The sequence below is a fragment of the Nannobrachium achirus genome, assembly GCF_963921795.1.
Source record: "Nannobrachium achirus genome assembly, contig: SCAFFOLD_310, whole genome shotgun sequence".
NCBI classification, from domain to species: domain Eukaryota; kingdom Metazoa; phylum Chordata; class Actinopteri; order Myctophiformes; family Myctophidae; genus Nannobrachium; species Nannobrachium achirus.
The window spans coordinates 21,341-37,348 of record NW_027664693.1 but is presented as its reverse complement, the minus strand read 5'-3'; the positions used below and the strand labels follow the sequence as shown (position 1 = coordinate 37,348).

General features: G+C 41.0%; 1 protein-coding gene across 1 annotated transcript; it reads left to right on the top strand.

Moving 5' to 3' along the window:
- Positions 1-572: 572 nt before the first annotated feature.
- Positions 573-14,352, top strand: LOC308280849 (protein NLRC3-like; the record flags this gene model as incomplete). The annotated part of the gene is made up of 5 exons (XM_080755167.1): positions 573-654; positions 1,989-3,765; positions 3,851-4,021; positions 9,562-9,569; positions 13,781-14,352. 5 exons carry the CDS (start codon positions 573-575, stop codon positions 14,350-14,352), a joined length of 2,610 nt encoding a protein of 869 aa, XP_080611293.1.
- Between the last annotated feature and the right edge of the window lie 1,656 nt (positions 14,353-16,008).

The following is a 16,008-nucleotide window of genomic DNA, read 5'->3' as shown; positions in this document are numbered from 1 at the left end:
TAAGCAAGATAATATGTCAGTACATCAACAACAATATAACAAGGTATAGGAATATCAATCTAGAAAAAAAAACAATAACATAGGTAGACCATACACCTAATCAGTAAAATAGTTTTCTAAAACCTAAAAATGCTATCTTCATGTATGGTCATTGAGGGAAGGGGGAGTGTTACAGCTATGGGTTTAGGTGGAGTCTGAAGAGGTGATTCTTCAGTCCACGGCGGAAGCTAGGGAGTGAGTCTGTAGTTCTAAGTGTGACAGGGAGTTTATTCCACAGTTTGAGGGCTAGGAGGGCAAATGACGCTATGTTATGTAAAAGAAAAATCCTAGTGACACTACTGTGACACATTATTATAAGAAAGCGTTTGCTTTTCTTTCAGGAACAGTTAAATGATTTATTCAAAAATGCTGTATAGCTACATAAGTTACATGAATTCATATGAATGAGTGCATTAATTTGTGTTAACTGACGTTATTGCATTTACTTGATGTCTCTGAAAGTTTGTGCAGGTCCTTCAGTGTTACCTGCAGTTCCTCCAACTCAAGTCAACGCCCAGAGTGGAGGCATAGCGATGTCTCCTAACATCTCTGGTCACATTGGTGGTTCTGTCAACATCAACATCAATGTCAGCTCCACATCAGACGGAGACAGAGGTACATATTTTAATGTCTGCTCCACAAGAGGAACAATGTACGCTATTGTGATATTTTCTACTGTAAAGATATGAATGTCATAATGGCATAATGCCATAATGAAGAAAGTCCCATGTCATGATTGTCATGTCCACTCACTGAGTTTCATTATCATTATCGTCTTCTCCATATGCAGGATCTGCACAGCCATCCGAAGTCTCAGCTAATAAGCCTGCCGAGAGCAGTAAGAGAGTCTTAATTTACAGCATTATCATCACAATATCACAAAGTGATGGCAACACATGATAACATTTGAAAAACTCTACAATAAACACTGGGAGTATAGTAGATTGTCACTTGTTATTGCTTAGGGATATTATCCTATAGTCTTATTGATGATGGGGGGTGAAAGCAATCTAAATTTGATCAGTTCTGATATGTCTAGCACTAGCCTTATGAGATGAACATTCAGCGAAAATAACCAATCCAGAAGCTCACGCCGCACAGCATCACTGCCGTGTTGGGTTGTGAGTTTCTATCTTTTTTCACCAAAGCTATATTTAGTTTAGCCCTCTGGAATCAGGTCAACTACATTGCAAGGCCATGTGAATATGTTCAACTATAGAGTTTAACCCTTTCCAAGCGACGGGGAGCCCCTTAATATTAAAACCGGAATATACCGGACATCTGAGCAAGGAGTCTCAGCCGCGCCGTCTTTTTCCGGACTAGGTCATTAAAACCGAAATAAATGATTTTTATCCGAAAATTGGCGATCGTCTAACCTTCCCTAGTCACCGCTCGTCCATCGATAGCTCATGGCTGCTCTGACATGAAGCAGAGGTGACGTCATCGCCTTTCCTTCTTCATGCTTCCTTGACACCGTCCGTTTACTGTCTGGAGGATAACATTAGCATAGCTGGAGTGCTAAGGGCTAAGCTAGCCAAAATGGTCACATCGACTGTTCAGTCATTCTTGGATTATATGCATGGATTATTATGCGCACGGATCGCGCACACGAAACGCACAGGGAGATCGATGCTCGGCCAAAACTACCACTCTATCCCAACGGAGATCCAGATAATCACGGTGAAATGACCTGAAAAAAAAAAAAAAAAAAAAAAAACAACGGTGCGGTCCAAGACGGAGTGGTGGCGGGCTCATGTTTATAAACATAATATTATGTCTCAGATCACAATACAATAATAGAAATTTCACGGCTAATCTACCAACAACCATTCTATCTCGGCTGGCAAACTGTTAAGTGGTTAACTTGAGAATCACCAACCCTTCTCATTTGTGTTCCATAATTACCATAACATGCCCTCAATGATGTATTTTGCTCTTTTGTCCTTTAGAAACTCCTGCTGCTGTGTATCAACAGCGATTCAAGACTAAACTGAGGAAGAAATTCCAGGTTTTGTCTACAAAACAAGGGAAAAGAACATTTCTGAATGACATTTTCTCAGACATCTACATCACAAAGGGTGGGTGTGGTGAGGTCAATAAAGAACATGAGGTCAGACAGATTGCACCAGCATCCATGCAACCAGCAGAACCAGAAAAGATCATCAGCTTTGAGCACATGTTCAAAACATTACCTGGAGAAAAGGGCCCAATCAGAACAGTGATGACGAAAGGAGTGGCTGGCATTGGTAAAACAGTCTTAGCAAATAAGCGTGCTCTGGACTGGGCAGAAGACAAAGCCGACCAGAATATCCAATTCATGTTTCCATTCACTTTCCGAGAGCTGAATAGGAAGAAGGACAAGGTTTTCAGCTTGATGGAGCTTCTTCATCAGTACTTTGGTGAAACCAGGATGGAAGAAATCTGTGGCCCCGACGGGTCCGGAGTTATGATCACCCTTGATGGGTTGGATGAAAGTCGGATTCCTTTAAACTTCACGGACAATGAGATCTTGACCGATGTCACAAAGCCAGCCTCCTTGGACGTGTTAATGACAAACCTCATCAAGGGGGACCTGCTACCCTCTGCTCAAATCTGGATAACCACTCGACCTGCAGCAGCCGATCAGAAGATAATTGATCATGTTGACAGGATGACAGAGGTCAAAGGCTTCTCTGATGCTCAAAAAGAAGAGTATTTCATGAAGAGATTCAGTGATAAGGATGTGGCCAAAACAATCTTCTCACAAATCAAGAAATCACCAAGCCTTCACATCTTGTGCCACATCCCAGTCTTTTGCTCTATCATTGCTAACGTTTTGGAGAATGCGTTAAGAAAAGGAGAACAGTTTGAGAAAGGAGCAATACCTAACACCCTGGCTGCGATGTTCATCCACTTCACAGTGGATCAATCCAAAAAAAAAGATGAAAAGTATACCAACAGCAACCAGAACAGCGATATCATTCTGTCTCTGGGGAAAATGGCCTTTGACCAGCTGGAAAATGGCAACCTGATCTTTACAGAAGAAGACCTGAAAAAGTATGGCATTGATATCAGAGATGCCGCTGTGTGCTCAGGGGTTTTCACACAGATCGTGAAAGAGGAGTATGGGCTATACGAGGACCAGATGTTTTGCTTTGTCCATCTGAGTGTTCAAGAGTTTCTGGCTGCTCTTTATGCCTATGTGTCATTCATCAACAAAGGTGACAACGTAGTGACAGAACCAACAGCAATCTCCATGTTGACAAAGCCATTCAGAGACAAGGAATTTCAATTCTACCAGTGTGCTGTAGACAAGGCCGTAGGGAGTCCCAATGGACACCTGGATTTGTTCCTGCGTTTTCTGCTGGGCCTCTCATTGGAGTCCAATCAGACTCTCTTACGACGACTGCTTGATGTGAAGACAGGAAATAGGTCCATGGCCAATAAGAAGACCATTGAGTACATCAAGAAGAAGATCAGGAAGAATCCCTCTCAAGAGAAGAGCATCAATCTATTCCACTGTCTAAACGAGCTGAATGACCATTCTCTAGAGGAGGAGATCCAACAGTCCATGAGTTCAGGAAGTCTCTCCACAGACAAGCTCTCTCCTGCTCATTGGTCAGCTCTAGTCTTCATCTTACTGTCATCAGAAAAGGAACTGGACGTGTTTGACCTGAAGAAATACTCTGCTTCAGAGGAGTGTCTTCTGAGGCTGTTGCCAGTGGTCAAAGCCTCCAAGAGAGCCCTGTAAGTGCATTGATAATGAGTGGTTAGATTCAAGATTATGTTGTTAAAATACAATAATATTTTTTTCTGTTCTTTTTTTCTACAGGCTGAGTGGCTGTAACCTTTCAGAGAGATGTTGTAAGGAGTTATCGTCAGTTCTCAGCTCCAGCTTCAGTTTGAGAGAAATTGACCTCAGTAACAACGATCTACAGGATAGTGGCGTGCATCTGCTCTCTGCTGGATTGGCGAGTAAAGACTGTATACTGGAAACTCTCAGGTCAGTAAGGTGCACTGATAATAACTAGTTAGTTTCAATATCACATGATCATATTTTATGATCACACAGATGTTTGTGCTGAGGTGTGTGTGTGTGTGTGTGTGTGTGTGTGTGTGTGTGTGTGTGTGTGTGTGTGTGTGTGTGTGTGAGTGGGTGTGGGTGTGGGTGTGGGTGTGGGTGTGGGTGCGGGTGCGGGTACGCGCACGTGTACTGATATTGACTGGTCAGATTCAAGATTGTTATTTTATTTTAATAGAACATAAAATACAATTATATATTTTTTTTCCTCCAGGCTGAGTGGCTGTAACCTTTCAGAGAGATGTTGTAAGGAGTTATCGTCAGTTCTCAGCTCCAGCTTCAGTTTGAGAGAAATTGACCTCAGTAACAACGATCTACAGGATAGTGGCGTAGATCTGCTCTCTGCTGGATTGGCGAGTAAAGACTGTATAGTGGAAACTCTCAGGTCAGTAAGGTGCACTGATAATAACTAGTTAGTTTCAATATCACATGATCATATTTTATGATCACACAGATGTTTGTGCTGAGGTGTGTGTGTGTGTGTGTGTGTGTGTGTGTGTGTGTGTGTGTGTGTGTGTGTGTGTGTGTGTGTGTGTGAGTGTGTGTGGGTGTGGGTGCGGGTGCGGGTGCACGCGCGTGTACTGATATTGACTGGTCAGATTCAAGATTGTTATTTTATTTTAATAGAACATAAAATACAATTATATATTTTTTTCTCCAGGCTGAGTGGCTGTAACCTTTCAAAGAGATGTTGTAAGGAGTTATCGTCAGTTCTCAGCTCCAGCTTCAGTTTGAGAGAAATTGACCTCAGTAACAACGATCTACAGGATAGTGGCGTAGATCTGCTCTCTGCTGGATTGGCGAGTAAAGACTGTATACTGGAAACTCTCAGGTCAGTAAGTATCATGTGATCATATTTTATGCTCACATATTTGTGCTGAGATTGAATGTTGGGAGAATTAGACTGCCGGGCAAAATCTGCACAATACACAACACACTGCAATACACACAATATGGATATGAGTGCATGTACATGTACATGTACTGTATGCGTGCGTGCGTGCGTGCGTGCGTGCGTGTTTGTGTGTGTGTTTGTGTGTGTGTGTGCTTTTCTCACACCTCACAGTGAAAGGTCACACAGCATGACCTTACTGACAGGTAGAACAAGTCAACAGGCATTTAACTACTGCACTACTCTCTGTGTGTGTGTGTGTGTGTGTGTGTGTGTGTGTGTGTGTGTGTGTGTGTGTGTGTGTGTGTGTGTGTGTGTGTGTGTGTGTGTGTGTGTGTGTGTATTCTTGTGTGTGTAGTTTGTCAGGCTGTCTGGTCACAGATATAGGCTGTTCTTCACTGGACTCGGCTCTGCTCTCCAACCCCTCCCGTTTGAAAGCGTTGAACTTCAGCAAAAATCATCCAGGAGACAGAGGAGTGGCGCTGCTGTCTGCTAGACAGAATGATCCTCACTGCAGCCTTGAGACTCTTAGGTATGGAGGCACTTGATGCCACTCAGTGTCAATGTGCTCTATTCAGTTTACAGTACGCTAACACTGTGATGTTGAAAAGTTGAAAATTGTTTAATGTTTAATTGTGTGAAATTGTTATGTATTAGACAAAGTCAGGCCTGACTTTGTCTCTCTCTCACCCCCAGTGTTGACCATGGTGGAGTGTGCTTGCTGAAACGAGGTTTAAAGAAGTGTCGTGCACCAAGTAAGTGTGTATATTGATTTATTCATTAAATCAAAACAGCACAACATCCAGCTATCGCATCCTGTCAGAGGTTTCAATTAATGGTAGGATAGTAGGAATTGTAGGATGTACGATAAGATATGATATAGTATTATTTATACTTTGTAAACTGGTGCTGTATTGTATCTTGTTCGACCATCATTCATTGAACATATTCAATACTCAATTACTGAAAACTAACTGCCTACATTCAATACAAAATGTTGATATCTAAATATTAAATGTTATGAGCTAATGTGCATGCAGCAAAAAAATATAGGCCTATATAAAATATTATAAAGCTAAAAATATAAAAATAAAAAGCTTACAACACATTGTGCCATCATACAACAAAGTAGGCTAAAGTAGGCTTGAGGGAGAAACACAGCTTCACAGTAAAATCCTCAGTTAAAAATGGGTTTGGTTCCATTTCTACACTCTTGGATCAGTAGTGGTGCACTGAATAGTGGTAGGCCTACATTTGCTTTTAAAAATACTAAATATTCAAAAATACAAATTACAAAGTGCATTTTCTTTTTAACATCATTGTGATGCTGTAGTGAATAAAACGTGATCCAGTCCTGACTGATATCCAGGCTGTGTATGATGAATCGCCATGCCTATGATAAGCATAGGCGGATATAAGAGTAGGGCTGTATTTTGATAGCTCTCACTGTATGCCTTAACTTAAAGGCCTGTCCATACTGTCTCCGACCACCAAACCTTTCGTCGGAGAGTTCTGACTTTCCAACGTGCAGCTTTCCAAACTCTAATTCGGGGTAATGCTTTTCAGAAGGTGCAAGTGACCTAATTTTTTTGTTGAACCGGACGTTTCCGACGAACAGTTTGGTGGTCGGGGACAGTATGGACAGGCCTTTAAGTTAAGGCATAAGAGCTGACAATTAAAATAGAACCCATTGTCTATGGTTATGGTGGTTCTAAGGGGCTGTTTTGTTTGATGTAATCAAGCTTGTCCAGTTACAGTATGTTATGTTAAAATTCATAAAGCGCTTTGGATAAACGCGCTATATAAATGCACCATTTAACATAAGCAGGTAGTAGTTAACTCATTTACTGCGATGGCCGAGGAGCCCGAAAAAATCCCGCTGTCCGTCCCTGCCACGCCCGAGGAACCCGAGGATTTGCTTTTATATAATGTAATGTTTAATTACACTTTTCCCCAGCCCCTGATAAAAGTTTGAGCTTTCTATCATATAGGGAACCCAAAATATCACACATCAAAGTTAGTGTGTTTGAAAACAAGAGTGTAATAAATGTATAAATCTCAATAAAAGTGTCTAATTCTCCCCATAACCTACAGTGAAGGTACAGTGAAGGCATATCGCACATACGCTGCAGCCTCCAGCACACAGAATGCGTCTTTTTTTTCCAAGCGTCTTTTTTTTTTTTTTTTTTTTTTCCAGGCGCTCACTCCAACATGCATGCCATTCACACACACCCCCATTCCAACACCAATGCCCTTGCCCTACAATGTTAGTGTCGCCAGAAGTCAATCTGAATGGCAGCACGTCAGAAGTTTCTTTTTTTTTTTTCAGGCGTGCATCCCCTCACTCCAACATGCATGCCATTCACACACACCCCCATTCCAACACCAATGCCCTTGCCCTATGCAAGTGTCGCCAGTAGTCAATCTGAATGACAGCATGTCAGAAGCCCCCCAAGCGGAGGCTAGCCTATAACAGTTCAGCTCGATGAGACCGTTCTTCATAAATCAAACAAAATCCCGTGACATTTTCACTTCAAAAGCCATAATCTGCTATAGGCCTACACAAGACAAAGCTTCATAACCTATACATAAGTCTCCACAACAAACTATTGTCCAGATTTGCAGCCAACAACCAAAATAAACCATCACAAACACAATATATAACACATCTAAACCTCACCTCAGTCAGCGGGGCTCCCCTCGACCACATCCGATCATAAGGCACTGCTCGCGGGAGAGAGTAGATGTCCCCGACTCCCCCCGTGCCCTGGTCAAGCGACCAATGTCCTCTGTGTCGTGTCCGGAGGCTGACCACAAACTCCTCCATTCTCCATTCGCGTCGGTAAAACTTATAAAAGACATCCTCGTTGTCAAGCGTTAGCCTTGTCTTCTCCGTGTCTGCTCCAGCTGTCCGAAACAAGTGGATCCCACCGGGAACAGTGGAGTAAGAAAAGTAATCGCGGCTAAAGTTTTGTTTTCATCCATTCCATTCCTAAAGTTGTCCTTCCCCACACACAGCATGTCAGCTTACGTGCATGCAAGCGCAATCACGCACGCAACGCATGTGCATGAACATGCGAGGTGCACATGCGTGCAGCAGACTGAAAAGAAAGTGAATATCGATCCATCGTGCGCGCGACTGCAGTTCCCCATGAGCGTGTGATGATCAGCACGTTCGATCAGCTGCAAGCAAGCTTGTACAAGTTCCTGTCCCCCCCGAGCCCCCTGTGATTGGCTGAACCGGAGGTAGGGAGCGCTCCATTATAGTCACTTGGACCGCGCAGATGACCTGATCACTGCACAGTGAGTAACGTGATCCCAAACGATTCAATTCGGTGGAGCTTTATTGGCATGAGAAAACGCAAAGTACAAAATAACTGTTTGCTGGGTTCTCGCCAAAGCAAGTGTCACAAATAAAATAAAAACAGTTGAAAATGGGTAACATATAGGTCTAGATACAGTTGGAGGGGGTATCATTCCCCCTGCTTTTACTACTTAGCAATATATATATATTTATATATATATATATATATATATATATATAGATCTGCTATTATGTACATGTGTGTGTGTGTATAGCCTACAGTATAGTGTGTGTGTGTGTGTGTGTGTGTGTGTGTGTGTGTGTGTGTGTGTGTGTGTGTGTGTGTGTGTGTGTGTGTGTGTCCTTTTAGTAGACCTTGTACCAGTGAACTGTACCGTCATGAAACTGTACCTTTTCCTATGCAATCTTCTAATAAAGTCATCAATCAATCAATCAATCAAATGTGTGTGTGTGTGTGTGTGTGTGTGTGTGTGTGTGTGTGTGTGTGTGTGTGTGTGCGTGTGCGTGTGTGTGCGTGTGCGTGTGTGAGGAGGTACTGCAGAGTAGACCATCGTGGGCCCGTCGGAGTCCAATATAAAAAGCGTATTTCTCTTAGTGTGAAGTAAGACGCCCTAAGGGCAAGAGGTGACCTATTACAGCACTATTACACAATTCCAGTTATACACAATTACACTTATTACACTCATCTGATAAGGCCTGAGGTCATAAAGACAGATATCAAGTGACTTATCTGCTTGAAAATAGACCATTCACAAAAACCTAAATAACTCCATTTCATTTGATTTTCAAGCTCGGAAAATCAAAAAACAAGGGTTTTGAAATGGCTATAACTATAGAATGGTACATCGTAAATACAAAATTATATTTTTGGGTGAAACTAGAGCTTGTCTTCTTTCATTTTCATTACTGTATGACATTGTCATGCAAAAACAGAATTTAGGGAAAATGTAAATATAAAAAAAAATATCCATTATACAAAATGGCAGAAAAGCCTTACAGTACAATGTTAAAATGGCAGCAAATGAGTTAATGTCATATAGTGAATTAACCCATTTGGAACAGAGGCAGAGTTTAAGGCCCCGCTTATACTACGCCGTTTCCACGAGAATGCCGCTAAGATATGCCTTCCGTTCAGACGAGAATGTCATTTTCGGCAATTTCGGGTGTTGAAAACGGAAGATAGTAAATCCAAATTCTTTAGTGAAAATCTGTAAAACTCTCTGCCTCACGTCTCTGTGTGAACAGCAGGAACGGTAAAACCACAACACAGAGCAAAACGTGTGATGTCATTGCGGCTCAGCTCTGGAGCTGTGGTGTAAAGTAACTAAGTCCATTTACTCAAGTATTGTACCTAAGTACAGTTTTGAGGTATTCTTTTACTTTATTTCCAATCTCCAATAATTTTACTCCTGCATGCTCCACTAAATCTCAGATCCTGATATTGTACTTTTACTTTAGTTTAGTTACTTTGCAGGTATAAATTATAATTATAAAAAATACATTACAGTAACCACTTTAGACCTATTTTATACCTGATAATTTTATACTGATATAATTATACAATTTGAAAATAGCCGATCTACAAACTCGCAACACGTCGCATCGCTATCTACTATTTTCAAACATTTAGTACTTTTACTTTTGGTAGGCCTATATTTTAAGTACATCTTTGATGCCAATACTTTCATATTTTTACTGAATACCTTTTGAATTCCGGACTTTTAATTGTAACAGAGTATTTCTATTTTGCATTATTGATACTTTTACTCAATTAAAGAATGTGAGTACTTTTTCCACTTGTACAGAAAGTAAAAACTAAGCTAGAGCGGACCACTTGTCTCTGGCAGTGCGTCACCGCCACCTAGCGCCCTCTATGGACAGGTCATGCAAACTACATTATTTCATTCCCTGGTACATGTTCCTATAAATGCTGTATAAAAAGTGGCAACGCAACCGCGAGGTCCCGGGACCTCGCCATTTTCTCTACAGTCCGTTGTCGTCTAAACATGGTCTAAAAATTCCTTCTAAATCTTGACCTAATTTATCTGAAAGTGTTCTATTTTTTATTAAAAAATAAATAAAAGATTACACGGATGCTTCTCGGTTTTATAGGCTTTCCGGGTCATAATGGGGAACTGAGCACTGAGATAAGCATCTGTGTCGTTTTAGATTTAAGCTGTGAATATATAGTACATTGGTCCAGGGACCCCCAGGGGTGGGCACCAGGGGGTCCCCAGCAAGATAAGTGAATATAGCTTCACAACAATCCAACTACTTTAACCATATTTTATACTTTGGCTCTTCAAAAAAGCAAATATACAAGCTCATAGCACGTTACTTCGTTTAGATCTAATATTTCTGAAATGTGTTCAAATCTTTGATTATATATATATTTTTTTTAAAGCAAACATTTGAAATTCAATTATTTGCTTCTTGGCCCAAACTCGCAGTGCAAGGCGTTGTGAGCTTGTAGTTCAGCTATTTTCACAAGATTTATCTGTGGAACCGAGTCAAACTAAACTAAACTACTACAAATCCAAGTTATCAGGGTGGGGGGTCCCTACAGTTCAAATATGATTATTGTGGGGGTTTACCTGAAAAGGTTGGAAACCCTTGATCTATCGGGCTTAAGTGAATGTGTGTTTTGTAGAGTAAAACTGCTTGTGTAAGTTACTTTCCACTACTGCATATGGGATATGGTCCATTTAGTCTCGCGTAGCCAGACAACTATTCCATAATCTCCGAATGCTATATAGAGTCTGGAACTACAGCTCCTAAACTGCGAGTAATGGAAACTGGCATTTCTGTTCATGAAAATATATTTTAAAATGTCATTTCTGCTAAGCAGCAAGCTAAATATACTTAATGATTTTTGTTTATATTAGGATAAATGTGCTAGATGTTAAAAACGAAACGGAAGTGGGGAGGAGGCTTCACTTCCGCTTTAACCGGATACTCACCGTTCTTTTTTCGTTATGCCAGACTGTATGACGGGAGCATTTCTAAATCGCGGCGTCAACAGTCTGTCCACACAACGCTAGGGTCCATTTGGTTGCATTTGTACCCCCTTAAGGTCCTTACACACTGGGAGAGACGTAATAAACAAAACAAAAATGTGACGCACTTATTTCTCATCTAACTATTAATGTGGTGATGTGTCATTCATACAGGTTGATGATTTATATGGTGAAAACTAAAATGTGTTAAGAAGAAAATTGTGTTTATCACTGCGTTATGTTCATGTGTGGTGTGTGGATGAACTCATGACATAAACATCGGTTTTAATTAATGTGAATTAAATACCCCAAATCCACATGCAAACATTCAGAGTTATGAATGAGTTAGGGTCCATTTGGTTCCAGGTTAGGTTTGGGTTACAACGACGACAACGACAAGGTGGTTAGGAGTTAGGATCATTTTGGTTTAATTTGTACCCTCTTACAAATAGGAGATTCAGAATTATGAATGGGCTGTGTTCCATTTGTACATTATAACCCATATAATAATATGCACCAAATTCTGGACCAAATTATCTCAAGGACCCCCAAAAGCAAATTTGAGTTACAAATGTTCGCTTAAAAAACACATATATTCAAAGATTTACACACATTTTTCTACGACTTTCAACAAGCTCACAGCGCGGCACTCGGTGCCGCACTGTGAGCTTGTATATCTGCTATTTTTCAATAGCTAAAGTATAAAATAATTAAGTTCCCCTCCACCTTGGGCCCTAGTAACCCAGTCCCACTCCCCCCCTGCCCCCCCTTGTGACACCCCTGATAATATGGGTTACAGCCATAGAGTATAATAGAGAGCAGATAGCCCCACCCCCCAGCTATTAATTTCAATGCAAGTTGAATTGAAATGGATGTGCCAATCTGGATGTGGATCTGGATGTGCCAAAATGTGTTACATCGAGACACGAACGTCACTCGACCTCATTGAACTCGTATGCTCATGCATGTAGTTTCCCCCGCCTGCTGTTCCAGCTTTGGCCAGTAGGGACCAGCTGCTTCAATATTTACAAGCCGTTCTGGGTGCTTGCGGCGCGAGTGACATAGTCTGAACCAATCAAATAAATAAATAATAAAAAGTGTATGGGGGTGGGACATGGCCATTTACCTCTATGGACATCGCCACAAAACCTCGCTCAATAGAGAATCTGCGAGCGTAAAAGGAGGGGTGGACAACGTCTCATTGAAACAAATGTGTTTATTGAGATTTTGTTGTTCGCGTCGCGTCGAGCCGTTTGCTTCACGGGCAGTGCGGATGAGCTGTTCGGGTCCATTTTGTTACATTTCCCACTCAGATTTATAAATGGGTTGGTCCATTTGGTTCCATTTGCACCCTCTTGGGGTCCATTTGGTTCAATTTTTACCCTCTTGTGGTTACAAACTGGTTAGGGTCCATTCGGCTAAATTTGTACCCTCTGGTAGTTACAAACTGGTTAAGGTCCATTCGGTTAAATTTGTACCCTCTCAGAGTCATGAATTGGTTAGGATCATTTTGGTCCCATTTGTACCCTCTAACAGTTACAAAAAGATTAGGGTCCATTTGCTTCAAATTGTACCCTCTGTCAGTTACAAATGGGTGAGGGTCCATTTGGTTCAATTTGTACCCATTTAGAGTTACAAATGGGTTTGCATCATTTGGTTACTTTTGCACACTCTCAAGTAAATGGGTTAGTGTGCATTTGGTAAAATGAGTACCCTCTCAGTTATGGGTTAGGGCCCATTTGGTTCCATTTTACCCTCTCATAGTTAAAAATGGGTTTGCATAATATTCATAGGCTACTTTTTAGAGTTAAATTAACACTGAGGATTATACGGTGTGACATGTACATATGGAAAATGTAGACAATTTACAGAAGGTAGTTCTACATTTTCAGGGTGAAAGAAATAAAACAAAATAAAATATAGCAGATCTACAAGCTCACAGAGCGTCGCGGTGTGACGCTCTGTGAGCTTGTAGATCGGCTATTTTTGAACAGCTTAAAGGGAACGTTTGGTCACTTCATCATCTAATCAGGCTTTTATGAACACCCTGGACAGTTTTTAATTTACTATATTCAGTATTTACATATTTGATGTAAATGTTGCAGGCTCAGGGCCTCTCCACATACACACCCATTGTAACTTCAAACTCCATTTTAACCATGATAGATTCATTGAAACCCATTTTCTTTTCTGGTTACTCATATACCCTCCTAATACGTAAGCAGACCGTGTTTTCTCAATAACCTTTTTAATTTATTTTTTAATAATTGGTTGGGAAAATGAGAAAATTTTAATTTAAAACAAAATTATTACAGTACAGTCAGCTTTGTGTCATGTGTCTCCTGTATCCTGTGGAGGACAGTCTTCCCTTGGAGCCTCATTTATTATTAATAATAACATCTGTACGTCATTATTACGTTGTATTTGTTTGTAAACTGTTGGTGTGTTGCATCTCGTTCTCTCATCAGGTGCGTGTGAACTCACACTGGATCCAAACACGGCATGCAGCAACCTCTCTCTGTCTGACAGCAACAGGAAGGTGACACGTGTGGGTGAGGATCAGAAGTATCCTGATCACCCAGACAGATTTACAATCTGGTCACAGGTGATGTGTAGAGAGAGTCTGATTGGACGATCTTACTGGGAGGTGGAGTGGAGTGGTGGATATGTTATGATAGCAGTGTCATACAGATCAATCAAAAGACAGGGTGAGGGTAATGTCTGTGGCTTTGGACTGAATAACAAGTCCTGGGGTCTGGTTTGTGAAGGAGGTAATAACAGTTACACAGTGTGGCACAATAAGAAGTACACTGTCCTCCCTGTCAGTATCTCTGGCTCCAACAGAGTAGGAGTGTATTTGGACTGTCCTGCCGGCACTCTGTCCTTCTACAGAGTGTTGTCTGACTCACTGACACACCTACATACCGTCCAGTCCAGGTTCACTGAACCACTCTATGCTGGGTTCTATTTGTATTCTAAAGGCTCCTCAGCGTCTCTGTGTCAGAGAGAGGAGCAGCAGCAGGAGGAGGAGGAGGGTTAGGTTATGGTTACCATGACAACGATGATGAGGTGGTTAGGAGTTAGGGTTACAAAACCCTCTGACAAAATGGTTAGGTTCAATTTGGTTTAAGTTGCACCCTCTGACAAATGGGTTAGGATCAATTTGGTTTATCTACCATATAGGGGCGTCGCACCAAATTCTGGGCCCAGGGTACAAGGATTCACTGCGGGCCCCCCATGAATGTTCTTCATAGGGCGTTTAACCCATTTAGACTACGCGTTATTTTGTATTTTAACTATTGAAAAATAGCAGATATACAAGCTCACAGCGCGGCACCGAGTTCCGCGCTGCGAGTTTGTAGATCTGCTATCTTTTTTTTAACCATGAAAGTTTGTGCTAGTATTTGAATATTTCAAATCCTTCTAAGGTTTTTTGAAAAACCCTACGTTTCTATGTCAGTGGTGCTCAAACTTTTTCATGTGAAGGACCCCCAAAATGATATGTATTTATTTGGCCATGGACCCCCATCTCAAAATATTTAGTTCCAGGGACCCCCCAGAATCAAACTTTGAGTTAAAAATGTTCGTTTAAAAAATACATATATTCAAAGATTTACACACATTTTCACGATGTTTAAAATAATAGCAGATCTACAAGCTCGCAGCGCAGCATTTGGTGCCGCGCTGTGAGCTTGTAGATCTGCAATTTTTCAATAGCTAAGGTATGAAATAATTACAGGCCCCTCCACCTTTGGCCCTAGTAAATCAGTTAGGTTAGGGTCAATTTAGTTTAATTTGTACCCTCTGACATTTACAAATCGGTTGTTTCAATTTGGTTTCATTTACACCCTCTGACAGTATTTTTTGTAATAATTTTATCTGTGAAGTAACTACCATATAGGGGCGTCACACCAAGGATTCATTGTGGGCCCCCCATGAATGTTCTTCATAGGGGGTTTAACCCACGCATTATTACACATTATGTTGTGCTTTAACTATTGAAAAATAGCAGATATACAAGCTCACAGCACGGCACAGAGTTCCGCGCTGCGAGTTTGTAGATCTGCTATCTTTTTTTAACCATGAAAGTTTGTGCTAGTATTTGAATATTTCAAATCCTTCTACGTTTTTTTTTAAACCCTACGTTTCTACAGTATATCAGTGGTGCTCAAACTTTTTCATGTGAAGGACCCCCCAAATGATACGTATTTGGCCACGGACCCCCATCTCAAAATATTTAGTTCCAGGGACCCCCCAGAAGCAAAATTTGAGTTACAAATGTTCACTTAAAAAATACATATTCAAAGATTTGCACACAGTTTCACAACGTTTCAAAAAATAGCAGATCTACAAGCTCGCAGCGCGGCATTCGGTGCCGCGCTCTGAGGTTGTGTATCTGCTATTTTTCAATAGCTAAAGTATAAAATAATTAAGGCTCCTCCACCTTGGGCCCTAGTAACAGTTAGGTTAGGGTCAATTTGGTTTGTAGGCCCCCAATGAATGTTCTTCATAGGGGGTTTAACCCACGCATTATTACACATTATTTTGTGATTTAACTATTGAAAAATAACAGATATACAAGCTCACAGCACGGCACCGAGTTCCGCGCTGCGAGTTTGTATATCTGCTAATTCTTTTTTAAATCATGAAAATTTGTCCAAGTATTTGAATATTTCAAATCCTTCTAAGGTTTTTT